The sequence below is a fragment of the Bubalus kerabau genome, chromosome 23 (assembly GCF_029407905.1).
Source record: "Bubalus kerabau isolate K-KA32 ecotype Philippines breed swamp buffalo chromosome 23, PCC_UOA_SB_1v2, whole genome shotgun sequence".
In the NCBI taxonomy this organism is placed as follows: Eukaryota; Metazoa; Chordata; class Mammalia; order Artiodactyla; family Bovidae; genus Bubalus; species Bubalus kerabau.
In genome coordinates, this window is record NC_073646.1 from 28,013,535 (window position 1) to 28,039,806 (window position 26,272).

Sequence of the window (26,272 nt, forward strand, 5' to 3'; positions counted from 1 at the left end):
GCCTTAATCCCTGGGTACTAGAATGGGCAGACCTCTCCGCACTGACCAACCCTAGACACACAGCATGAGCCCGAAACAGACCTTAGTTGCTGTCAGCCACCCAAACTTGGGTGTTTTTTGTTACTGCAGCATAACTTCACCTGCTCTGACTCATACAGAAGCTATGACCTTCTACACAAATCCAGGAGAGATCTGGATCTTCCGGAAGAGTACCCACTGTTGAAAAGGAACCTCAAGATCAATGGGCTCCTCCCACTCCTGAATTCAGTGAGCTCAATCCAAGCTTGTGGATAGTTCTGAGAGCCAGCAGGAGCCCTCCATCCTTTTCCAGCAGCTTCCCCCTGGAGACTGAATGGTCCTCCTCTTTCTGAATGTGGTCTGCAGCCCCAGCCCCTCATATAGGAAACCACCACCACCAAGGGCCATGGACCATCTTTCCCATGGTTCTCAGACAAAATGTGTAAATAAGGTGGACAGAAGACAGAAATTTTTTGTGCAAATGAAAAGAGACGTGCGGGTGCTGTAAACCCGGATTTCACTTACGGCTGAGAAGGTCTGACTGTTGTTTTTATATTTTAATGCCAACGTGGATGGGTTATAGTATTTGCAACTCATATTTAAGTAGGCCTGCTCAGTCATTTCAGTCGTGTCCGACTCTTTGCGGCCATATGGACTGTAGCCTGCCAGGCTCCTCATTCCATTGGATTCTCTAGGCAGGAATACTGGAGTGGGTTGTCATGCCCTCCTCCAGCAGATCTTCCCCAACCAGGGGTTGAACCCATGTCTCCTGCATTACAGGCAGATTCTTTACCAATGAGCCACTGGGGAAACCTCTTTTAAGTATATACAAATAATATCTGCTCATGGTAAAACTGTCAAACTGCAGAGTAGGTTATAAAGTGAAAAGCAAAAGTTCTCCTCTTTCTCTGTATGCAGTCACACTCAGCCATCTCTCTATCCAGCCAGTGAGGGGTGCAGGCACACCATCCGGCCCTGAGGTGCTCTCTAGAGTGTGAGAAATGGCCTTGACCTTCAGTAGGCTTATGTTCGGGTCTCAGTTAATGAAGTGGGGCCAGTAGTGCTTCTGCTAGGACTGAAGCAAGCTGGATGGGACTGTGTGGATCTAGGGAGTACTTGTCTCATCCCAAAGGGGCACCCACTGTTCTGCACCAGCTGTTTCTTGTTCAAGGAAACAAAGAATGCAGACTCAGTGCTGCTGGATTCCAAGTGAAAGAAATGTGTGGTTGCTCTGCCAAACTTAACACACAGAGGATGGACATGATCAACTGGCAGATGCTATAGTTCTGAAGGTGGGCTCTGAGGCCTTGGGAATCCTAGCTTTTTTATAAAAAATTATTTCATGATACTAATTATTTTTCAATTCTATATTCCTTTCTAAACTTCATTCATTCATTTATGTATTATTTATTTTTGGCTGTGCTGGGTTTTTATTGCTGCATTCAGGCTTTCTCCAGTTGTGGCGCAGGGTACTCTTTGTTGGGGTGTGCAGGCTTCTCCTTGGGGTAGCTTGTGTTGGTAGGGAGCACTGACTCTAAGTCCTGGGCTCGGTAGCTGTGGCGCTCAGGTTTTGTTTTTGTGCATTATGTGGGATCTTCCCAGACCAGGGTTAAAACCCGGATCTCTTGCATTAGCAGGTGAATTCTTTACCGCTAGACAGACCCCCAGAGAAGCTCTGAATCCTAGCTTTATCACTCAGTCATTCCCAGTTTCCTCATCTATAAAATGAGATTGTTACAGGATTCTTAGGAGGATCAAATGAGATGCTGAAAGCACATAAGAGACAAGACTTCATAAAGCTTTTATCTAGGGGAAGAGTCAAATGAATCTCATCTGGGAATGACACACATGAAGGCTTCTTTGGGACACAAACCTGAAAGATGAACAGTTAACTGGGTGCAGCGGTGGGAAGGGTGGAAGGAAAGAGCCTAATCGGTAGAGGGACTGGCTCCAGAAAAATCCCTGGGGAATCATGCAAGCCAAACTAAAGCAATGAGGCAGAAGAGGAAACAATCTTCCGGGAGTCAAGGATTTCCTAAATACACTGCGAGCTAGAAGGAGCCTCTCAGTTCAGCCTGAGGCCAGTCCCTGCAAATTTAGGACTTCACATCTCACCAGCCAGCCTGCGTTCAATTCCTTGCCAGAAAAACCACAATCACCAAGTCTTCTGCAGGGCCCTAGAACCACAGGGGTCGAAAGTGAATAGTTTTGCAGGCAGAGGAGGAAGATTAAGAAGGCAGCTAAGAAGGTACTGTGGTAGGAAAAAGGCCCATTTGCCTCGGCAGCTGAGGTGTCTAGCGGGGAGGGGGAGGAGGGAGCGGCGAGGGGGCGGGGGTGCCTCCAAGACTGGTTGGGCAATTGGCAGCGCCCACAACTTCAGGTTGAGGAATCTGATCAGGTTGTTGGACCTCAGTCAAACGGGGAATGGCCGCCCCCTAGCAGCAGTAATCGGTAGTGGACACCGAAGGACCCAGATGAGGGGCGGGGGAGGAGGGGGTGCGGCTCAAGATAGGGTAGACGGCCTGGCACAGTTTTCTTCTCACAGGAGCTAACTCCTTCCGGCATGATGGACACCTGGGATCCCAAAACAGCTGGGCTGGAAGGGCCCTCGAGAAAGGAACTGCCAACACGTGCCCTGTGTCAGGCCCTGAAGGTGGGCATTTTCGTGAACATTGTCATAACACTCTGCTTCGAGGTAGGTATCATTATCCCCATTTTTCAGATGAGAAAAATCGAGGTTTGGTGACTTCCCAAGGAGGGGTGGGGATGTTGTATGACTCCAGAGCCTTTTCCCTGGAGCTCTCCCGACTTGGAAGCTACCGATTCTCTGAGGTTTGGGGGAACAAGCATCAGGTGTGAGGCGCCGAAGCTTTCCAAGGGACAACAGCGTGACAGTACTCTCGGCAAGAACCACGCCTCCCTTGTCGCCACAACACTGATTACTGTTGCTTTCCTTTAAGAGCCTTCCCCTGAAAGATGAAGTCCTCGCCACACGAGGAGGTGGACATTATAGATTCCTGGATCTCTCGGACGTCTTTTCTCCCTCACCCGCATTGATCCCCACTGGCGACAGAAATTCTTCCTCTCCACTAGCGAGTCAAGGCACGAAACTACATTTCCCTGGAGGTCGTCAGAAGCGGGTGGCGAGGAGAGAAGGAAAGAGTCTCTCCGTTTCCGTCCGCTCTCAACGTGGACTGTCGGTGGTGATACACATTTCAATAGCGCACGTCCTTTCTGTGTTGAGCTAAGGAAGGGACTACGTCCCCCAGAAGGCACTGGCGCAGAGGATGTGCTAGCCTGCCATGTTTATTGTAGTCCTTTTCCCTGTTTCCACAATGAGTAGCCTTAGTGCATGAACCATAAGTCCCAGGTCACCTTCTCCCCTTTCCTCCAGCGGCCATCTTTGCTGGTAGACCCCGCCCCTTTCCCTTTCCATTGTCTGGTCGAAGATAATATAAGGGAGTCAGGAAGACTGCAACTCCCGTCAAGCTTTGCGCCAACAGGAGGGGAATTTCGATATTACAGGCGGGTGAGGTGCCAAGGTGGTAGAGTGAGGCGACCGCGAGAGGCTCGGTTGCCTGCCATTTTCATGGTAGTCTCCTTATCCTCCTGGTCCTGCCATTTTTAAGGAACTCTAGAAGGTTAGGAAACTACTATTCCCATCGCACCTCATAAGGTGGACTACTAATCAGGTGTCCGCCCCTCTTCCGCCATCTTGATTGTAGTCCTCGTTCCTTTTCACCTTTCCATTGTTCCTGAAGAGTAGAAATGGCAGCGGGAAGGCAGCAGATGGACTGCGAGTCCCGTCAGGTACCACACACGCGGAGGGTTGTGGACAGGAGGGCGTGTGAGTACCTGGGAAGGAGGTCGGGCCGGGGTAGAAGGCCATCTTGTTTGTAGTCATAGTTCCCACTCCTCTACGCTCTGCAACCCGGAGCCTTGGGGCAACCGGACTATAACTCCCGGCATCCTCCACTCCCTGTTTGGCACGTCCTCCTCCATCGTGTTTGTAGTTCCCGCTGACCCCAGCATCCTATTGTTCCCACGGTAGCACCAGCGCCCGCAGGACTACTTCTTCCGTCGTGCCCTGCGCATGTTAGTCCTGTAAAGAGGCGGTGGGGGAAGGAGGGGGCAGGGGGCGGGGTTCCTCTGGGAGAAGGAGGGAGTAAAGAAGAGGAGGAGGAGGGAAGGAGGAGGGAGGGGAGGGGAGGGGAGGGGGAAGAGGAGGAAGGAGGAAGGAGCTCAGGAGGGATGAGAGAGGCGGCCAGGGCCCCGGGCCGAAGCAGCGCGGGGCCGGGGGACCAGGGGGGCTGAGGCACGCCTATTGCCCCCTCCCCCTTTTCCTGTCCCCTTCCATCCTTTCCTTCTACCCTCCGGCTTGAGCAAGGGGATTTATTCAAATTTTATTTAAATCTCTATCTCCTGAGGGTCGCGCGCTGGGGGGAAGGGGAGAGGGCGGGGGCGCGCGCAGGCTGGGGGGGCGGGGCCCAGCAGCTTCCTTCATCCCCCTCTGCTCGCTCCGTAGCAGTAGCGCAGGGGGCCGCAGACCAGGGGCGGGCCCAGGGGAGGGGGGCAGGTTACAGGGACCCCCCCCTCCCCGGGAACGGGCGGTGGGCGGGGCTTGAACCCCGGAAACGGTGGGGGGTCCCAGGCCTGGCCCTGGACCCCTGGGCAGTGGGCATCGGGAAGGGGCCAGTTAAAGGGCCGGGGGCGCTGGGGAGAGGCGGGGCGGGGTGGGGGGAGGGGAACTGGGACTCGGACCCCCGGACTGAGTGGGGCCCGGGCAGAAGCTGTGCACCCTGCGCCCGAGGAGCCCCCGTTGGCCTGGGGGGACTGAGGGACTGAGCCCCCCAGAGCAGGACCTCCCCCTGGAAGGGCCGCGCCGCAGCCCGTGGGAGGGCCTTGCCCCCGGCGCCCCCCATCTCCATTCGCCGCCGTCCCGGCCTCCGCCGGAGGGAGGGGCCGAGCGCCCTCGGGGGGCCGTGGACCCCGGCGTTCTGAGCGTTCCGCGCCCCGCGCCGCCCGGCCCCCCCGCCGCCGATGGCCGCCGACCCGCCGGGAGCTGCCGAGAAGGGAGAGATGGCTCCCGGGACACGTGTGAGGTGGGTTCATGCGGCTCCTCCTCACCCCCAGACCTGGGCAGCTCCCAGTCCCATTCATCCTCAGCCCGGCCTCTCTCTACCTTGCCCGCCCCCAGCCTCACCCTCTCTTAGCTCCAAACTCCTCATCTCCAGCCCTCTTTCCTGTTACCTCTCAACCCTGGGGAACTGGTCTTCCTTCCTAGACCTTGCTTCCCCTTGCAGACCCCCATCCCCGCCTGCAATTGCAGCCCTCCAAGGCCCCTCCCCTGGAGCGCTGGAGGGCTCCTTTTCCCCCATGGATGGGTCTGGAAAGGGGGAAGCTGGGGTAAGACTCTGGATATGAAGCGAGCCTCCAGGCCTGCTGAATCTGTGCGGGATCTTGGAGGATCTGGTTTGCCTGGGAAGAGGAGCCCAAGGGATTCCAGACAATTAGGGATGGAAAGCAGCTTGGGAAGCTGGGAGGCAGGGGGCGGTGCACATGAGCCCATCTTGAGTTCTATGGAGATGTCAGGCTGGATTCTAGATTCCCAGGGAATCTGGGAGATTGCCCAGGTTGACCTGAGAGACCCATAAGGAGGCTGTGTTGGAGCAGAGGGAGCTCTGTGGGGAACAGAGTTGAAATTTGGGGCCACGGAGGGCTTCAGAAGCAGCGTCTGAAAGAAGGTCTGTGAGTGCTGGGACGTTGGGCAGCCTGGTGGATCTTTAGGGGTTAGATTGGGTGAGCAGGTTCCCATGAAGGTGAGGAGGAAATCTAGGCTTTAGCAGAGAGGACTTGGGTGTTAGTAGCTTTTGAGAGAAAAGAGAGAAGTCTGGAGTTGGCAATCAGGAATCTGTGGGGATCTGGGAGGTGAATTTGGAGTGTTTCAGCTTGGGGAGAGCCGGGGATGGAGCACATTTGGAGAACAGGGGAAGAGTTGGGACCTGTCTCAGGTGACTCCACAGACAAGGAGCCCTGGTTTTCCCGGGAGCTTTGCTGTGGGGATGTCGGTGGAAAGGCCCTTTTCCCTCTCGGTGTCGCTTCATCCTCCCTGGGTCAGGCGCGGGAGTCTGGAAGAAGTGTTAGAGTAGGAGTGAGGTCAGGAAGCTAGTTCTCAGGGCTCCCGGAGGAGCCAAGTGAGCTGCTTCAGGAAAAGGGTGGCCTTGCCTAGAGGGATGGGGGTTCCCCTGACCCCCCGCAGGAGGGGCACCTCCTTGTTCCTTGTCTCCCTGGGTAGGAAGGCAAGCTCTGGCTGCCTAGGAGTCGGGGGAAAGCTGCCAGGAGTCTCGCCGGCCAGGGTCCCTGTGGACCCCCCTGACCTTGCCACCCTCCACCCACAGCCCTCGGCGTTGCTGACGCCCCCAATGTCGTCGAGCAGCCGGGGGCCGGGGGCCGGAGCGCGCCGACGCCGAACCCGCTGCCGCCGCTGCCGGGCCTGTGTGCGAACTGAGTGCGGGGACTGCCACTTCTGCCGAGACATGAAGAAATTCGGGGGGCCCGGGCGCATGAAGCAGTCGTGCCTGCTGCGGCAGTGCACTGCCGTGAGTTCTGCCCCCGCTGCAGGGGGGCACCCTTCCCCAGCTGACTTCAGCGCCTATCTGGGGGGCTGGGGGTGACTCCAACGAGGGTCATGTCAAGTTGCCATAGATTCGCTCATGCTTCACTGGCTGGTTCACATATCCGCCAGGCCCATTTCTGTCCTCAGCTTCAAGCTGGGGCCAATGTTAGGGTCCACAGAGGAATCCCTCTCACACCCTACCTTCAGGCCTTTCCCAACTTTCAGAGGCAGAGACCCGCAGAAAGCTCGGGCTCCCTTGGACCCCCTCCCCAGAGCCAGGAATGGGTCTTTGCCTTCTTTGGCCTCCTTTTCACCTGTGAGAGTGGTCTCGGATTTGAAGCTAGTCTTACCCACTGTGTGACCTTGAGCAAATCACTGTGACCCTCAAGGTACCTTCTCCGTGAAATGTTTCCTTTGTTGAGTTGTAAAGGTCAAACAGCATGGATAAGAAGGTACCTGCTGCCAGGCGCAGCACATAGTAGATATCTAAGAACCACGGGGTTGTGCCGGCCTTCCTCATCCTTAGTACTCCCCAGTGCTCCTGAAGTGGGCCTTTACCAGTAGCTTTGGGACCAGCTGCATCCTGCTCTCCCTTTCTGCCACCACCTCCCTTTTTCCCTGCAGTCACCCTTTCCTGGTTGGTCTCTTTGCCTCACAGCCCCTCCCTGTTTTTCCTTTGTCCCCTGACCCTTGCCTCACTTTTCTTCTTCCCCACCTGCTTCTTCCCTGAGCCTGCCTCACAACCTTCTTGATATGACTCAGTATTACCCCTGATTTTTTTCCTAAAGTCATATTGTCTGATAGCTGCTCTCCCTTCCCTAAGATCAGTCAAGTGCCCTTAGTGTTCCCAGGGTTCTTGTCAAAACCAGGTTCATTGTGGGGTCCAGGGCAACCCCCATACGCTCATTGAGGAAACTCAGACTCACTCCAATCTGTCGCTGTGTTCCCTTCAGCTCTCTCTAAGTATTACTGTCACCTTGGCCTATAGTCTTCCCTTCTTTCCCAAAGCCAGCTACGTCAGGTCACCCAGGCCCTGGATTCAGATGCAGCTTTCAACAGTGACAACTGTGTTACCAACTGCCTTTTCTGCATTATCTCATTTTTATGACAGTTCTGCGAGGAAAACTTCCTAGCTCCATTTGACAGATGGAGAAACTGAGACATAAGGGGGTTAAATCAGTTCAAGGTCATACTGCCGAAAAGGAACAAATTCAGGATTTGACCCAGCTTGCCCCCATGGGTTTTAAACCTTATGTTGCAGCTTGCTGGGGTCCCCAGAAAGAACAGTTTTTCCCCTGTGGCTTGCTTTTGGGGTCCCTGACACCCCCTTTCCTCAACAGCCTGTGCTCCCACACACAGCTGTATGCCTCTTGTGTGGGGAGGCTGGGAAGGAGGACACAGTGGAAGGAGAGGAAGAGAAATTTGGTTTGAGCCTCATGGAGTGTACAATCTGCAACGAGATCGTCCACCCTGGCTGCCTGAAGGTGATGGTCCTGGCGACCCTGGAGGCCGGGGTGGGGCTCAGACTGTTGGGGAGTAAGGAGCTGGGGTAGGATGCCTCTTGAATTTTTTGACACCTGACATCCACTCCCTGCCTCTGTCTACAGATGGGGAAGGCTGAGGGTGTCATCAATGCAGAGATCCCCAACTGCTGGGAGTGCCCTCGCTGCACCCAGGAAGGCCGGACCAGCAAGGTAGAGGCTTGGCTGGGTGCCAGGCTCTGGGTAGGCGGGAGATCGGGGGTTGGTGCAGAACCTCACCCCCAGCTTCCATCTCCCCAGGATTCAGGTGAGGGACCAGGCCGCCGCAGGGCTGACAACGGCGAGGAGGGCGCCAGCCTGGGGAGTGGATGGAAGCTGACGGAAGAGCCGCCGCTTCCACCACCTCCACCCAGGCGCAAAGGTCCCTTACCTGCTGGGCCCCCCTCAGAGGACGTGCCTGGGCCCCCCAAAAGAAAGGAGAGGGAGGCAGGGAATGAGCCCCCTACCCCAAGGAAAAAGGTGAGCCAGGGAGCATGCTCATTTGATCCAGCCTAAGGGATTTGGGGAGCTGTAGTCCTGTTGCTTTTGGGGAGAACCTGGGACATTCAGCTTCATGGATTCCCCCCAGGGGTTGTTGGGAGATGTAGTTCGGAATTTCAGGTGGGAGGATGGCGCATGTTCAGTGTGGAGGAGAGGTACAGGTGAGAAGCTACTGGTGCTGGACAGGGAAGCTTTGGGTGTTTTAGGGAGGAGGGAGAGAGCATGCTCAAATAAGCTGCTGCAGAGGAGGAAGGAGGGGCTGGAAAAGGCCTGAGGGGGAAGAAAGAGGAGATGAGAGCATGCTCAGTGAGCCAAGACACTGGTTACCCGATGAGCATGCTCAGAGATCTCCCTGAGGTGGGGGCTTCTGGGATTTGTAGTCCTAAAAGGTGAGCATAGATCTTAGTTTTGTGGACAACCAGGGGTTAATGGCGTTTCTCCCTTGCCCCCTGTCTCCTTCTTGCCCTGGTAGGTGAAAGGAGGCCGAGAGAGGCACCTGAAGAAGGTGGGTGGAGACGCCTGCCTCCTCCGAGGATCGGACCCAGGCGGCCCCGGCCTTCTGCCCCCCAGGGTTCTGAATCCGAGCCAGGCTTTCTCGTCCTGCCACCCTGGGCTCCCTCCCGAGAACTGGGAGGTGTGCCGGGGACCTCCCTCCCCTTCCCACTTTCCTTTGCCCCACCCTCTATCCTGGAGACAGAGATCTGTCCTTTCCTGCCTACCTTGTCCTACCCCAGCCCCGCTTGGCCACGATGGGCAGGCAATTGGGCCCCTGGGACGAGTAGAGGGGAAGAGTGGGTTGGGGCCAGGCCACAAGAGCCCTGGACTTGCCAAGAACCCTTGGGGTATCGTTTAACCCATTTGCCTCATCTTTCCAAACCTTTAAGGGGAAAGAACTGAATTCAAATCCCTGTTCAACCATTGCCTTGCTGATTGGTCTTGGCAACTTATCAGCTGCTCTGGGCTTCAGTTTCCTCGTCAGTGAAATAGAAATGATACCACTTCCTTTACCCGGTCTATGCCACAAAGCTGTTTAATGACATTAAATGAGCTTTGTAAACTGCAAAGGGACTAGATTTGAGGGAAGTAAGGCCCAGAGAGGTTTGAAGACTTGTCCAAGGTCACATAGCAAAGCTGGCATTCAGCTGTCACTTTGCACTGACACATCAGATGCCAGGGTCTGCTTGACTGCGCTCAGATTCTTCCTCTGCCATTTGTCAGATTGTCACCTTGGGCAAGTTCCATAATCTCTCGGAGCCTACATTTCCTTATATCTGGAAAGAGTGGCCCAAGTTGCCACTGCATCCCAGCGCTCTGAGGATGTCATGAGTCAGCGAGGGTGGGAGGCTCCACCCAGGCCCGGATGATCACTGTTACTCTCGTCTCATTGCAGAGACGCTCAAAGTTGTTTGGTCCAGCTTTCTGTGTTATAGATGATGAGAAAGGGGCTTCCCAAGGTCACAGAGAATTGATAGCCAGGTCAATATGCAAAACTAGATCTGTAACTGTTCTCCACACCTCACTGCTTTTGGAAACTCATAAGCTATCGAGACACATAAGTCTTTGAATTCTTTGCATCAGCACCTTCCTGTGACAGATAAGGAAAGTGAGAAGTCCAGAGAGGAGCATGACTTGACTGAGGCCCCACAGGGCAGGAACTCAGGACTGTCCCTCCGGCTATTCATCCCCCCAGTGACTCCTCGAGGGTCGGGGGTGGGAAGGCAGGTGCCAGGCCCTAGAACAGCCTCCATCTCTCCCTGCAGAAACCAAAGCCGCCTTTGGCCTCTGCTGAGGGCCCGGCGGTGCCTTCCCCGTCACCCCAGCGGGAGAAGCTCGAGCGCTTCAAGCGGATGTGCCAGCTGCTGGAGCGGGTGCCCGACACGTCCTCGTCCTCCTCGGACTCCGACTCGGACTCCGACTCATCAGGCACATCGCTGAGTGAGGATGAGGCTCCTGGCGAGGCCCGGAATGGGCGACGGCCAGCCCGGGGCAGCTCGGGCGAGAAGGAGAACCGCGGGGGGCGGCGGGCTGTGCGCCCTGGCAGTGGGGGACCCCTCCTCAGCTGGCCCCTGGGCCCCGCGCCCCCACCCCGGCCCCCGCAGCTGGAGCGGCACGTGGTGCGGCCCCCACCTCGAAGCCCCGAGCCCGACACGCTGCCTTTGGCTGCTGGATCCGACCACCCCCTGCCCCGCGCCGCCTGGCTTCGTGTCTTCCAGCACCTTGGGCCCCGAGAGCTATGCATTTGCATGCGAGTGTGCCGGACTTGGAGCCGCTGGTGAGTGGCCTGGACAGGCCTGGGTTCCATTGCCCCACACGCTCCTCACTCGCTGGGTGACCTGCAGCAGGTCCCTGAGCCTCTGGGCCGGGTGCTTGTACTGATGATGGTTCTGTAGGGTGTACGTGCTGTAGTTGGTACTTCTGTACTGATGTGTACAGGCTGCTTTTGATTTAGTTGCTCACTGAACCCTCACAACAACTCTGTGAGGTGGGTACTATTATCCTCATTTTCAGGGGAAGCTGAGGTCAAGGTCATGTGGAGGGAAACAGTAGAACCAGGAATTTGAACCTAGTCCTTCTGGCTCTAGAACCTTTCTCCTTAAAATTGTTACTTATAAGTGTTTAATATGTGCCAAGTATAGCGCTGACTGCTGTACCTGCATCCTCTCACTTGCTTTTCACCTCTCTCTGCTGCTGCTGCTGCTAAGTCGCTTCAGTTGTGTCCGACTGTGTGACCCCATAAACGGCAGCCCACCAGGCTCCCCTGTCCCTGGGATTCTCCAGGCAAGAACACTGAGGACAGTCTTATTATTGATCCTACTAACACATAAGAAGGGGCCTCCTAGGTGGCTCAGCAGTAAAGAATCTGCCTGCCAGTGCAGGAGCCTCAGGAGACTCAAGTTCGATCCCTGGATGGGGAAGATCCCCTGGAAGAGGGCGTGGCAACCCAATCCAGTATTCTTGCCTGGAGAATCCCTTGGATGGAGGAGCCTGGCGGGCTACAGTCTGTAGGGTCGCAGAGAGTGGGACACGACTGAAGTGACTTAGCATGCATGCATGCACACCTAAGGAAGCCTGTTATGGGGCTTCCTCACTTCCCACTGCAGAGGGCATGAGTTCAATCCCTGGGAGGGAACTAAGATTCTGCAAGCCATGTGTTACAACCAAAAAGCAGAAAGCCCTTTGCTGACTGGCCCCTGCTCCCCAAGTGGCAGCCATATTTGGGCCTCCTGATAATGCTTGGAACTTCTTTGTGGCCTGGAGCTACCACCAGCACCCTCCACTTACCCTCCTCTCATCTCCCCACTGCTTCCTGAGTCTTGTTTCTATAGGAATGTGGGTCAGCCTCTCCAACCCCTGGTCTTACTCTTCAGTCCTGTCCCTGACAACCCCCACCCCCACCTCTCCACCAAACTCCTCCAACACTACCCCCACACCCCTAAAGAGCACATAGAGGCTTTCTGCATGTTGACAAGCCTTCATTCGTTTTCACGTTCCCATGTAAGCATTTGGGGCAAATACTGTATCTGTTTTATCTTCATGTTCTCAGCACAGGACAAAAGATAATAATGTGTGTTAGTCGCTCAGTCGTGTCCAACTCTTTGCCAACCCCATGAACTATAGCCTGCCAGGCTCCTGTCCATAGAATTCTCCAGGCAAGAAAATTGAAGTGGGTTGCCATTTCCTACAGAGAAGGCAATGGCACCCCACTCCAGTACTCTTGCCTGGAAAATCCCATGGACGGAGGAGCCTGGTGGGCTGCAGTCCGTGGGGTCGATAAGAGTTGGACATGAGTGAGTGACTTCACTTTCACTTTTCACTTTCATGCATTGGAGAAGGCAATGGCACCCCACTCCAGTACTCTTGCCTGGAAAATCCCATGGACGGAGGAGCCTGGTGGGCTGCAGTCCATGGGGTCGATAAGAGTCGGACATGACTGAGTGACTTCACTTTCACTTTTCACTTTCATGCATTGGAGAAGGAAATGGCAACCCACTCCAGTGTTCTTGCCTGGAGAATCCCAGAGACTGGGGAGCCTGGTGGGCTGCCGTCCATGGGGTCGCACAGAGTCGGACACGACTGAAGCAACTTAGCAGCAGCAGCAGCCATTTCCTTCTCCAGGGCATCTTCCCAACTCAGGGACTGAACCCCCGTGTCTCGGATTGCAGGCAGATTCTTTCCCGTCTGAGCTACCAGGGAAGCCCAAAGGATAATGTAGGTGCTCAAAACACATTTTATTAAGTGAGTAAATCCAGGTTTTTTCCCCAGACCCTTCCTGTGGCCCGGGCATCCTGTTGGGGTGTGCACACATTAGTTGATGTGTCCCTCATACTAACAGCCCTGTGAAGGGAGATCGTGAGAGACACTCGAAGTCACAGTGCAGTCAGTGGCTAACCTTAAACCCCAGTCCTTTTCCTTAGGATTCTGGTGTACTTGTTCATACTTGCTGGTCTGTGGAGGCTACAGAGCTACGAGGAGGGGAAGACAGGCTCTGGAGATAAATTACCCATAGTTGAATCTTTTTTTTTTTTTTAATGCCTTTGTTTGTTTGTTTGTTTGTTTGTTTTGCTTCGCCAGATTTTAGTTGTGAGCTCTTACTTGGGGCATGTGGGATCTAGTTCTCTGACCAGGGTTTGAACCTGGACCCCCAGGAAAAGTCCTCCATAGTTGAATCTTTCTCTGCTGAGCTGTACGCAGTCAGGCTAGTTCCTTCTCTGTACATCAGTTTGTGCATCAGTGTCTTCATCTGTTAAAACGGGAACCAAGGCATTTACTTCATGAGTGTTTTTGTGAGCTGATACAACAAAGAATCGAGGACTGTACCTAGGAAATAGAAACTTCTTAGTGCCTTAACAGCAATCATTATCACTGGTTCAGCTACAAATATTTACTGAAAGCACAGACTTTTAACATTCTGGGAACTCAGATCTGTGCCCTTGATGAGTTTTCAGTCAACCTGCCACATAATAGAAACAAGTAGTTACAGCAGTTGCTGGGATCACCTCCTCCGCCTCTAGTAGTCATTGGGGAAACGTTTGCCAAGGCCTCTTGGTCAGGGCCAGCCCTGTGCTGGATACATGGGACCCAGAACTGATGAAGACCCAATTTCTGTCTCAAGGGGAGACTCGTGACTGCAGGTGGACGAAGCAGAGAAGCTGGACTGGATGGTGGTTTTCTGCTTGGGCCTAGGAGTCTAGTCTCCATGGGTTTCTCACCTGTGACTCCTGTACTTCTTGGATGAGTGGCCATGGGTGGATTGCTGTACCTATCAGGGCCTCAGTTTTCCTATCTGTACTCTGGATTCATATCAGTACCTAGTAGGGATGAAATGAGGTGATTTTAGCACCATCGCTAAAGGGTGCTAAATGCTCAACAAAATGGTGGTTTTGGATGAGCAGAATAAGGGTAGGGCTGACCAAGGGCCTGAGAGGGCACAGTGGGACTAGTCCAGAGGCTCTGTCAACCTGGGCACAGAGGCAGGGCCTGTGGGGATGAAGAGGAGGGACAGGAGTTGAGACTTCTTAGGAAGCAGGATGACTTGGATTTGGTGACTAAATGGACGTGGAGGCAGTAGGGTGACATGCAGCTGGGTTTCTGGTCCATGAGCCTGGATGGGCAGCAAGATCATGGCACAAGCTTGGGAATACTTAGCGGGAGCAGGTTCCTGGGTCAAGCCAAGTGCTCGCATTTGCTAGGTTTGGTCTGAAAGGCCTTTGGGCCCATCAGGCACTAACAGGAGAGCACCTGGAGGTACAGGTCTGTTGCTAAAAAGAAAGATCCAAGTTGGGGAGTTTTTAACCTATAGATAGCAGCTTCAAGGAAGAGGCCAGAAATCAGTGTCAGCACTTGTGAGTTAGAACAGCCAGAGACTTGGAGGGGATTGGGAGCAGAATGTGTCCTGAAGGAGAGATTGAGGAGGGAACAGGGGTGGGTGTTGGCGAGAGGTCACGGGAGATCAAGGACCAGAAGTGTCCATTGGATTTTGCTCCAAAGAGGCCTGGCTGTCTTCTGCTGTGCTGGGGGGGGGGGGGGGGGGGGAGGGCACTGGAGCCAGGTTGCCTGGAATTGAGGGTGGACTTGATCTGTTTGTTCTCTGCTATGTCCCTAGTTTCTAGGATACCCGACATACAGGAGGTACTGAAAAAACACTTGTCTAGTGAATGAAAGTGAGGAAATCGGGTTGAAGTGTGAAAAAGAGGCAGCGAAGGTGGAGCTGGATAGAAATTTGTAGGTGGGAGAGCAGGAAGTGCAGGCTTTCCCGTCGGATGGCTTCCATCTTCTCTTGGAAATGGCAGGCACAGTGATCTGCCTAGGTCGGGAGGGTGGTGGGGTCGTAGCAGGAGGCAAGGCCTGGGGGAGTTGCGGAGTCCCAGGGAAGAGGGGGGAGACTTCGCTGGAAATGAGCAAGGAAGGCACTACACTGCCTGGTCAAGGCAGCTGGACTTGGGACTAAACACTGATGGACGCATGGAAGGACCTCAGTGCCAGCAAGGAGCCCAGAGAGCCGATACGGAAGAAGTGGCTTGGGTTGGAGCCTGGGAAGCTGTGAGGTCCTTACGGGTAGCAGTTTTGGCTGGTCTAGCTCTGTGGCCCCAGAGGGCCTCTGCAAGAGGGAGGTTTTGGACTCAACTTTGGAGGTGGGCTGAGTTGGTCAGGGGTGTCTGGAGTCAAGGGGAAAGGGAGTGGGGTAGGGCATTTGGTCATCAGGCTCGGCGTCCCCTGGGTGATGGATGCCTTGGCCTTGGACTTCTTCCAACCTCTTACCTAAGTGTCATTCTCTAGTCTAGGAAGAGGGCTTCCCAGTGACTCAGTGGTAAAGATTGCGCCTACTAGTGCAGGAGATGTGGGTTCGATTCCCTGGATCAGGAAGATCCCCAGGAGAAGGAAATGGCAGCCTGCTCCAGTATTCTTCCCTGGAAAATTCCATGGACAGAAGAACCTGCTTCATAGGGTCGCAAAGAATCAGACACGACTTAGTGACTGAAAATGCATACACTAGTCTAGGAAGAACCTGTCTATGGCCCCCTGTTACCCTCACAACAAACTTCCATGGTCCTGTTGGACATTTGGACAAGAATGGTGACTGTGCTCAACACTTCCTCTGCATCGTCTCCCCCCCTTTTTTTAAACATCTTTTGTTTAATTATTTTAAATCACTATTTTAAAAAAATGAAACGAGTTAATGTACTCTCCCTTCATTTTTGCAGCAAACCTGTGAAATCAGTGCTGCTTTTACACCATTTTATGGTTTGGAAAATGAGGCCCAGAGAGAGCAAGTGACTTGCCTAAGGTCACTCCAAGCACAGAGGCGGCAGAGCTGGGGCTTCGATCCCTGCTGCTCACACTCCGTGCCTTGGAGCTCTGTGCCCATGTTCATTCAGCCTGGCATTCCAGCCTTCCTGGCCAAGACACCCCTACCCTGGGCTGGCCCTCCTCTGTAGCCTGCCTCTTCTCCATGTTGGAGCTCTCGATCCAGACCAGCTTGCTCTACCACCTGGCTCTGCTACCATGTAATCGAAGTGGGACCTTGAAATCAGTCTCCTAACCTCCCTGGACCTCATTTTCCTGACCTCTAAAAAGGAGATGGTGATTATAGTATTCACCTCCTAGGGCAGTTGTGAAGTTAAATGTGTAATGTGTAGAACGTAGTAAACCCTTGGTGAACATGGGTTTTCATGGGTGAACATGAGGTATTCAGGTATTCGTGTTTCGTCATCCTCATTGTTAAGGTGAGATGATGAATCGCCTTTTGTTCCTACTGCCTAAGATTCTCAGAGCTCTCCCTTTTTTTTTTTTTTTTTTTTCTGTGTACTTGGCCAGAACACTGGTTCTTCCTTATCTAAACTCAAATCTTCTTCCTCCTCCCCTCGATAGAATTAACTCCTGCTGTGCAGCATGCAGGATCTTAGTTCCCTGTCCAGGTTTCAAACCTGTGCCCCCTGCAGTGGAAGCGCAAAGTCCTAACCACTGGACCGCTAGGGAAGCCCCAACTGTTGCCTTCCTTCAAGTCTCAGATCTGGCATTGTTTCCCCAGGAACCTCCCCGACCTAGTTTCTCACTGGCTCTTATCATGTCCCTTGTTGTCCCAGTTACTGTAAGACTCGGCTGCCTCCCCCGTTTCCTCACTGTTCAGTGTCTTGACACTTAGTATCCGTAGGGGGCCCTCGGTGACTGTTGGCTGCCACTCTGAGATTTAAAACCCAGTGTTCTGGTCATCCAAGGGCAGAGGGACAAATTAGCTGCAGCCGAGAAAAATCAGGAGAGACTTCCTGGAAGAGGAAGCACTAGAGCTGAGCCCTGAGGGATCTGGGTTGGTTGGCAGTTCCATCAAAGACAAACATGTGCCAAAATGGGTTGGCACCAGATAGCAGGTGTCTGTTGGTAAGCAGGTGGTTTGGCTTGGCCCTTGCGGAGTGCAGTGTACAGATAGCTGGTGGCCTGTGTGTGCCCTTGGGGGGAAGGGTTCCCAACTAGCCACATAAGATTCAGGAGGGCTTCAAGTTGGTGGTGACAGTTGAGCTGGAACTCATGACTGGGTCAGAGTGAGCAGAGAGAAATTTTGGATGGAATGTGATTTCACTGAGTGGAAGGAGATAAGGAACAGAACCTAGGGGCAGAAGCTGGATTGAAGGTGGGTACTTTTTTTTTTTTTTTCTTTTCCTGTTTAGAATGGGAGAGATTTGCAAGTGTTTATTGTTTGAGTGGGTGGAACCAGGAGAGGGAGAGGCTAGAATGCCAGAAGAGGAAGGGAAATGGTAGGAGGTGGCAGGTGGGACAGAGGGTGGAGTTTTTTGGATCAAAGCCTTGGTGTATGTGTTTCCAGCTTTCCCTAAAATGTCACCCAAGGGTTCCGGAGTTTGCCTGAGAGTTGCAAGTGGCACAAAAACTTGGCTTGATCTCTCTATTATTAGTAGTTTTGAAAAGACATTTCCTCCATTGGATGCTATTATATCTTTCGGATGCGTGCACGCTCAGTTGTGTCCACTCTTTGGACCCTATGGACTGTAATCCACCAGACTCCTCTGTTCATAAAATCTTCCAGGCAAGAATCTTAGAGTGGGTTGCCATTTCCTCCTCCAGGGCATCTTCCTGACCCAGGGATTGAACCTGCGTCTCATACATCTCCTGCATTGGCCAGCAGATTCTGTAACACTTGACAACCTTTCTAATACTTATCTCCCTGTTTAACAAAAATAGTCTTTATATGGCAGCTAAAAGCCATAGCAACACCCAACTGGAATTTAATAATCCTGGTCTGTTTTTATGGTGTTTATGTCTAAGTATAACATATGTATGTGAAACAATACTGGTTTTCAGTGCAAATGCTGGTTTTAAGAATTGATTTAAAGATAAATTTACATTCTGCAGATAAGTGGATACTGAATGACTGGAGTTTGGGCATCTCTGCCCCAGCCCACGGCTTCCTGAAGGGAAAGCCTCCCAGAAGCGGGGCTGGGAGAGAGATAAGAGACAGTTTCCTGGTTCCCCTCCCCACCCCTGCTGCTTTGATACAGTTCATCTCGCCCAGTGGGAACTTTCTGACATGGCTTTGAACTACTGTACTAAAGAAACTTTTTAGACCACTCGAGGAACTTTAGTGTATGGGGTTGGCCAAAAAAAATTTGTTTGATTTTTCATAACAGCTTACATGGGGGGCAACCTGAATGAACTTTTTGGCCAACCCAATACTACAGTGTATTAGTAGATGACTTTGGCAGAGATGGGGAGGGTTCCCTGGTAACATCAGTTTGGGAAGCCCTTCTCCAGTTTCCTGCATGTTGGTCTCATCAAGGCTATCAGAGTTGCTGGAGACCAACCCGTTTCACTTTATGCAGGCCTCATTCATCTTTGTAGTTTCAACAACTGGGACCTACTAGGCCTTCCATAAACACTGACTGAGTGAATCACTGGGAAGCCATAAATGAAGTGTGTGGTAGGGGTGCTCCGTGGGAGCTTTGGGTGGTTCACATTCGGCTTGGGAGCATCCATTCATGCAACAGATGTACCGCAGGTAAACCACGCACCTGGCCCGGCGCTGGGCGCTGGGGGCGCTGAGGGGAAGAAGCCAGGGCTGCCCTTGTAAAGTCTCCATTCTGGCTGGAGGCTCACAGAAATCACAGACTAGTAAGTCAAGCCCTGGGCAGCTGGTATCAGGACGAGCAAACGTGGACCACGGGCGGCAGTTAGTAGAGGTTGAGAAGCACCCACAGCCGCCATAACTGGTGAGCAGCCCAAGGCAGAGGATGGGGGCTGCTGCTGGATCTCTTTGGGTCTCCATCAAATACAGTGTGTAGAGTGTGTGTGTCTTTGGCACAATGCTTTGGAAGCTTTAGGCCCACTCACTATAGATTCTGCTTTTGGTTGGGCTGGGTCTTCACTGCAGGGTGAGGCCTTCTTTAGTTGTGATGCTCAGGCTCTAGAGCACACAGCCTCAGTAGTCGCAGCACACAGCTCATCCAGGTGCTCCGTGCCGGCTCTCTAGTGCAGTACATGGGCTTAGTTGCCCCACAGCATGTGGGATCTTAGTGCCCCGACCAAGGATCGAACCCATGTTCCCTGCATTGGAAGGCAGATTCTTAACCACTGGACCACCAGGAAAGTCCCTGTAAGGTCCACTAACTGTAATGACCCCATTTGATCTTATAACCACCTCGTGGGCAAGGCCCACCTGTTGACTATCACTTTTTGTGTTATAAACAAGGCCTGAGGCCCAGGGAGAGGGATGGGCTTGCCAAAGATCTCACATCCAATTAGTGATCGAGTTGAACCCCAAACCCAGTGTTCTTGGCCTGGGTCCTGGGGCTTCCCGCCCACCCCTGCTGTTTGGTATGGCCCAGGAGAGAACTGGGGTGAACCAGGGTGGGGATTGTGGGTTCCCTGAGACTGGGAGCTGAGGATTGAGGTCTCTGTCTCCCCCTTGTGGCCAACAGGTGCTACGACAAGCGTCTGTGGCCTCGAATGGATCTGAGCCGGAGGAAGTCACTGACCCCGCCCATGCTTAGTGGTGTGGTTCGCCGCCAGCCTCGAGCCCTGGACCTCAGCTGGACAGGTGTCTCCAAGAAGCAGCTCATGTGGCTTCTGAACCGACTGCAAGGTAGTGCTGGGTGGTGAGGTGGGGTGGGGTGAGGGAAGGGAACAGACCTGGGACAGAGCCCTCCTAGCACCTGTTTCCGGGGACCTCCCCCCTCCCCCAGGCCTGCAGGAGCTGGTGCTCTCTGGCTGCTCCTGGCTCTCTGTCTCTGCCCTGGGCTCAGCCCCACTGCCTGCCCTGCGGCTCCTGGACCTCCGCTGGATTGAGGACGTTAAAGACTCCCAGCTCCGCGAGCTGCTGCTGCCTCCGCCAGACACCAAACCAGGTGTGGCCTCTTTTGGCTCCTTTGTAGGAGGGGTTGGACAGGCTGGGGGATGAGGCCTCCACAGTCTCTTTCGACTCCTGCTGGCTGTTGAAAGGATTTGAAGAACGGATAGAGCTTGAGATTGAGGAGACAGGTCCTGCTTGGCCCATGTTCATTCATTCACTTTCCTGCTGTGTGCTGGGCCCTGTGATCAGAGCTGAGGGGATGGGATAAGGAAGATGTAGCCCCTGACTCCCAGAGGGGAAGATAATTAGGGGATGAAATTCAGTGTGGGACAGGAGGATGACACAGAATTCTAGGAGAAGCCAGGGGATTGTGAGCGAAATCTCTGGGTGTGGTGGGCACTACTGGGGGAGACTTCTCCCAGGGGAGCAGTGGGACCGCTGTGGAAGAACACAGGCCTGGGGTGGCTGGTCAGTTCCATTTGTCAAGAGGAGCCAAAGGATCTTCTGTGAAATATCCTGGTTTTTAAATGATGGCACGTAATTCAGATTCTTTTTAAAATTCATGTGGGGGCCCAGCAAAGATATGATTGAGCAGTAGAATTGGCCCCTAGATCCTCTTGCCCTGAAGTGAAACGATGAGGACTTTTCTGAGGGAGCAGAGCAGAAACGAGGGAGCCAGCTGACTTGCAAGGTTGTGTGGAGGTGGTGGTTACATTTCCTGAGTCAGACCCCAGCCACCTCTTCACCCTGCTCAGGCCCTGGCCCCCGCCACCAGGTAAAGTCAGCTTCGTGGCTCATAGCCTCTGGGCCTGGCTCTGGGTAGGGCCCTGGAGACCTCAAACTGAGTGAGCCCCATTCCCCACCCTGGTGGAACCCCAGTCATGCAGAAATAGAAGGGCATGACATGGTAACGTCTGTGGTTGGTGCGGGGGTGGAGAGGTGAGGAAGGAGGGTGATGAGAAAAGCCCTTCTTAAGGAGGTGCTATTTGAATTGAGTCCTTAAAGAGACAGGGTTTTCCCAGAGAGTGTGAAGGAATAAGCAGTTTTGTGAGGCGTGGGAACCATGCTGGCAAACAGGGGATGCTGGGAACTGGGGCTGGTCTGGTAAGCACCAATCTGGTCACTTGGAGGTTCCTACTGAGGTGTGAGGTAGGAGTGCTGACACCTGGAGCTCTTCGTCTAGTTCTAGCCAGGAGCTGGGATACTCAGCATTTTCTCTGGTCCCCACCAGTCTGTTCTCCATAATGAAGCCAGGGGACCCACCCAGAAGATCAGGTCTGTCCACGTCACCCCATGTTCTCCACTCATTCTTGTTGTTCCCTGGTGCTCTTTGGATGCAGATCAGTATTTTACCACGGTCGATAAGGCCACTGGTCTGGCTCCCACTGAGCTATGCTATCCTTACATTTCAGCCACCTCAGCCTCCTTGCCAAGTTTCCTCCAGCCCCAGGGCCTTTGCTCACTTCTCTTTGCCTAGAATGCTCTATCCTCCTCGCCTGATACCCAGTCGCTTTTTAGGCCTCAGCATCAATGTCATTTCCTCCTAGAAGCCCTCCAAGATCTCTTCCTGCATTGAGATGAGAGTCCCTCTTCCAGAGAGCGGTCCCCTCCTAGCATATCACTGTACAGTGGTGAAATTATTGGTTAAAATCTGTCTCCTACAAGGTTCTTAAGCTCCATGAGGTCACGGACTGTCAACTCAGCCCAGCACCTTGCTTTGGCAACTCTCTTTCATGGCTCTCTTCTTGCCACCCCATTGCCCTCACAGCAGTCTTGGAAGGGGAAGGAACTAGGATAGAGAAGGAACTAGGATTTCTGGGTGAGGCCCCAGAGGTCTTGAGTGACAGCTGCAAGTCACATAGGCCAGGCCAAATCTGAGCACCCACCCGTGGCCCTCTCTTCCTGGAGCTGGACTGAGCGTTGAGAACAGTGCATTCTGTGAGGTGAGAATGTGCCGGTTGCCTGGCAGGCCAACTCCATCTTCTCCTGCTTGAATTGACTTCAGTCTAAGCCCCTTTATCAGGAGCTCGCAAAGGTGAGCCATCCAGGCCCCCCCAAGCCTAACATGCTCCTTGAGACTCTGCCCACTTTTTTTTTTCCCCTTGGCCACACTAGGTCTTTGTTGGCTTCACTCGGGTTTTCTCTAGTTGCAGCAAGCGGGAGCTATCCTTTGTTGCAATGCACAGGCTTCTCATTGCGGTGGCTTCTCTTATTGCAGAGCAGGGGCTCTAGGGCACATGGGCTTCAGTAGTTTTGGTGCTTGGGCTCAGTAGTGGCTCACGGGCTCAGCTGCTCCTTGGCATGTGGGATCTTTCTGCACCAGGGATCGAATCCATGTCCCCGGTATGGGCAGGCGGATTCTTAACCGCTGGAGCACCATGGAAATCCTGTACGCCCACCTCTATCCCCTTTGCTTCCTGTCCTCGTGTGGCGTCCCTGGATCAACACTGCAAGTTTTCCTACTTCCTTGCTTTTGCCCCTGCTGTTCTCTGCCTGGCTACCCTTCCCTTCGCCATTCCTTCTCATTCAAATAAATCCCTAAAGGCCCACCTCAGTGAAATCCTTCTTGAGCCCACTTGCCTTGCCCTAGCCACACGAGACCTCTCTTTCCTCCGCTTCCCTCTGTTGGCCTTTAGCTGTGGCCTGAGGTTGAGGGCATCAGCGGGTATATCCCCTCTTCAGGCTCCCAGCTCCTCAAAGAGAAAAGGAGAGAATTCAGAGCTTGCCAAGTAGGTGCCCAGAGGTGCCCTGGCAGGTTACAGAAGTGGTGAGCTTGGTGCAGGATGTTAGGGAGTACACCTTACCACCTAGCTTCAGCATCATCGTGAGGTGAATGGGGTAGCCCAGTGATGCTAGATCTTACAATTTTTCAGGGAAAAGCTCCATATCAAAATTTCTTTATAAAAATGCCCTTTTATGTAGCATCCCTGGTGGCGCAGATGGTAAAGAATCTGCCCACACTGTGGGAGACCTGAGTTTGATCCCTGAGTCAGGACGATCCCCTGGAGAAGGGAATGGCTACCCACTCCAGTATTCTTGCCTGGAGAATTCTATGGACAGAGCAGCCTGGTAGGTTACAACCCATGGGGTCGGACAGGAGTGAGCGACTAAGACACACCTCTTACATAGCATCAGTCATTAAGAACAATGTGAGCACTTTGCAGATCCATAAAACTCTCGTGCAGGCTAGTTCCCTGACTTGGGGTCGTATGATCTAGTTTATTTATTTCAGGGTGAGGCTGGGGCCTGGAAAGCTGATAGCATTGTGGTTAAGAGTTAGGACTTGTGAGTCACAAGGCCTGGTGTCTTGGCTCTGTTCATCCATAGTCATGTGATCTTGAGTAGCTGGCTTGGGGATGTAAGCCTGAGTGTTCTCATCTGTAAACAGGAATGATGATCAGAAAACTTGTCTCCCAAGGCTGTGGTTCCTAAAGCGTGGTCTCGGGACCAGCAGCTCAGCGTTGCTGGAGAGCTTGGTTTTTCCTTTGTCTGGATTTTTTTTGACCATGCTGTGTGGCATGCAGGATCTTAGTTTCCCAACCAGAGATTGAACCTATGCCCCACGCAGGAGAAGCACAGAGTCTTAACCTGGACCTCCAGGGAAGTCCCAGGAAAACCTGTTAGACTCCCTGGGGGCTGGACCAGCGATTGGTTTCACCCAGCAGCCCAGGGAGATACAGAAGTCAGTCTCTGTCTGTCTGTCTGTCTCTCGTTTTTTCTTTCTCTCTCTCCTCTAATTGGAGAGCCACTGGGCTAGGGGCAGACTGCCACTTAGCCGCTGCCTGGCCTATAGTGCGTGCTCAAGCATAGTTACAAAAATGGAAATGCAGGACCATGGTAGACACAATATAAAGGAAAGCTTTGGGGGCAGAGATGAAGGGTGGGAGCTCTTCTACCCCAGAGACGGAGAAAGGGGAGGTCTCTGAGCTCAGATGGGAAAGCCAGGGACCCTGGCCAGGCAAGGGACTGAACACAGGTGGCCTTGGGCAGGGTCCCCTGTGGAGTTTGGCTCAAGTGTTTCTGAAGGAGGGAGAGGAATTTGGAGCTGAGACAGGGGTGAGACCTTGTAGGAACTCGAATGTTCTCCCAAGTAGATTAGACTTCTCTGAGGTGCCCTTGGAGAGTTTTTAGGAGAAGAGGGATGTGGTCTCATACATTTGAGAACTGCTCTTTTTAAAAATTAGTTTTTATTGGAGTATAGTTGCTCTACAGTGTTGTGTTAGTTTCTGCTATACAGCAAAGTAAGTCAGCTTTATGTATACACATACGCATCCTCGCTTTTGGGGATTTCCTTCCCATTTAGGCCACAAGAGAGCACTGAGTAGGGAAGGTTCCATGAGCTGTACAGTAGGTTCCTATTGCTTACATATTTGATACATAGTATCAGCAGTGTATCTGTGTCAAGCCCCAGCTCCCGGTTGTCACCCCAGTCAAGCCCCAGCTCCCGGTTGTCACCCTGCCACCCTTTCTCCCTTGTGAGAATCGCTGTCTTTTGATAAGTGAGGAGGTGGGACAGGAGTCCGTCCTGGTGGGGATGTCATTTGTTGGATGAGTGACTATATATTGACAGGCATCTATGTCCCAGGTCCTGTGCATAGATCAAGAACAAGACAGACAAAAATTCCTGCCTTGCTGGAAGTGGCATTCTGGTGCAAGGGTCCCCAACCCCCAGTATCACTCCCCATGGCTCCCCATCGCTCGCATTACCACCTGAAGCATCCCCCCTTCCCTCAGCCCTGTCCGTGGAAAAATTGTCTTCCATGAAACCAGTCCCTGGTGCAAAAAAAGGTTGAGGACTGCTGTTCTAGTGGGAGAGAGAAAAATACATCAGTGAGAAAAAGAGGAGAAAGTGCAGGGAAGGAGTTGGGAGTACGTGGAAGGTTATAGTTCCAAATGGCATAATCGTGGAAGGCCTCCCCTAGGAGGCAGTGTGAGCAGTGGACAGATGAAATGATGGCGGCTTGTGTGGGTTTGGGGGAGAAGAGCAAGCCACGAGCTACGCAGAAAACGCAAGTCGAGGTTCCCTTAGAGTGGGAGCAGGTCGGGGGTGGTGAGGGAGGAGGGTGCAGACATAGCCGGTGCGGGGACGCGAGTGGCCCACAGTGGTGACCTCTTCTCTGCCCACTGCAGGGCAAACGGAGAGCCGAGGGCGGCTACAGGGGGTAGCAGAGCTGCGCCTGGCCGGCCTGGAGCTGACGGACGCCTCCTTGCGGCTCCTGCTGCGCCACGCGCCCCAGCTGAGCGCCCTGGACCTGAGCCACTGCGCCCACGTTGGGGATCCCAGTGTCCACCTTCTCACTGCCCCCACCTCCCCGCTCCGAGAGACCCTGGTACACCTCAATCTCGCCGGTAAGCGCCGTCCCTTATCTCTCCATCCTTCCAGCCTCCTGGGCCCTGTGGTCCGGGTGAACCCCCTGCTCACCTTCTGGTCTCAGCTGCCGTCACCCCACCCTCAGGTTGTCACCGCCTCACGGACCACTGCCTCCCGCTGTTCCGCCGCTGCCCGCGCCTCCGCCGCCTCGACCTGCGCTCCTGCCGCCAGCTCTCCCCAGAAGCTTGTGCCCGGCTGGCAGCCGCCGGGCCCCCTGGCCCCTTCCGCTGCCCAGAAGAGAAGCTGCTTCTCAAGGACAGCTAGTTGGGTGCCCCCCACCCTCCCCCAGGACTCATCAGGAGCCTGGACCTCAGGCCTTCATTTCACCCCTGCCAGGAGGCCAGGTCACCCACCTCATGACTTGGGATTCCTGAGTTTTACGACTTGGGGTTCCTGCCCAGGGACTCGAGCCAGCCTCCCCCACTCTCTACCCCCTGCACTGATATCTCTGGGGGTCTCTTCTTCCCATCCCCTCCCCCTTCCACCTGCTTCATTGTCCATCCCCTGGGGGAAGCGGGTCAGAGGTACTGGGGGGCGCTGAGCCAAAGGGCTGGTGGGAGGGGGGTTGAGGTGCAGTTTGACGGGGGGCGAATGGGGAGAGTATCTGCACACAGGATGCTGGGAGCAGGGGGCTGGGGGATGTGGAGGATGGGCTGGGGGGTGGGGGGCGGGCAGAGAGCAGACCATCAGGGGTTCAGGGAACAAAGACCAGATACTTGGAGTTGGGGGGGTAGGGTGGGGGGGCCAAAAAGGGAAACCAGAGGAGCAATTGGGGATCCAGGTGTCAGAGATGAGGGGATTCGGGGAACCAGGGGAAAGCAACAGGGCTGAGTGAGGGGCAGGGGGCAAGAGCAGGTGCAAGGGGGGCGGTAGTAGCCCCTCGGGGTCACCCCTCTCCTTCCTCCCTCCCCGGATTTCAGTTCCTTCTCCCCAGCCCTGACTCCTTGAAC

The 26,272-nt window shown here is 53.9% G+C and overlaps 1 protein-coding gene across 2 annotated transcripts; it reads left to right on the plus strand.

Moving 5' to 3' along the window:
- The first annotated feature begins 4,751 nt into the window (after positions 1-4,751).
- Positions 4,752-25,868, plus strand: FBXL19 (F-box and leucine rich repeat protein 19). 2 transcript variants are annotated; one of them, XM_055562689.1, is made up of 11 exons: positions 4,752-5,120; positions 6,417-6,617; positions 7,975-8,118; positions 8,242-8,328; positions 8,416-8,634; positions 9,128-9,289; positions 10,416-10,927; positions 19,581-19,744; positions 19,845-20,006; positions 25,082-25,300; positions 25,408-25,868. In XM_055562689.1, the coding sequence occupies exons 2-11, from the start codon at positions 6,441-6,443 to the stop codon at positions 25,584-25,586; spliced, it is 2,025 nt and encodes a 674-aa protein (XP_055418664.1). In that variant the 5' UTR covers positions 4,752-5,120; positions 6,417-6,440; the 3' UTR covers positions 25,587-25,868. The 2 variants fall into 2 exon arrangements, with proteins under 2 accessions (XP_055418664.1, XP_055418665.1); XM_055562690.1 differs by having other exon boundaries at positions 4,753-5,120; positions 9,128-9,160.
- The last annotated feature ends 404 nt before the right edge of the window (positions 25,869-26,272 follow it).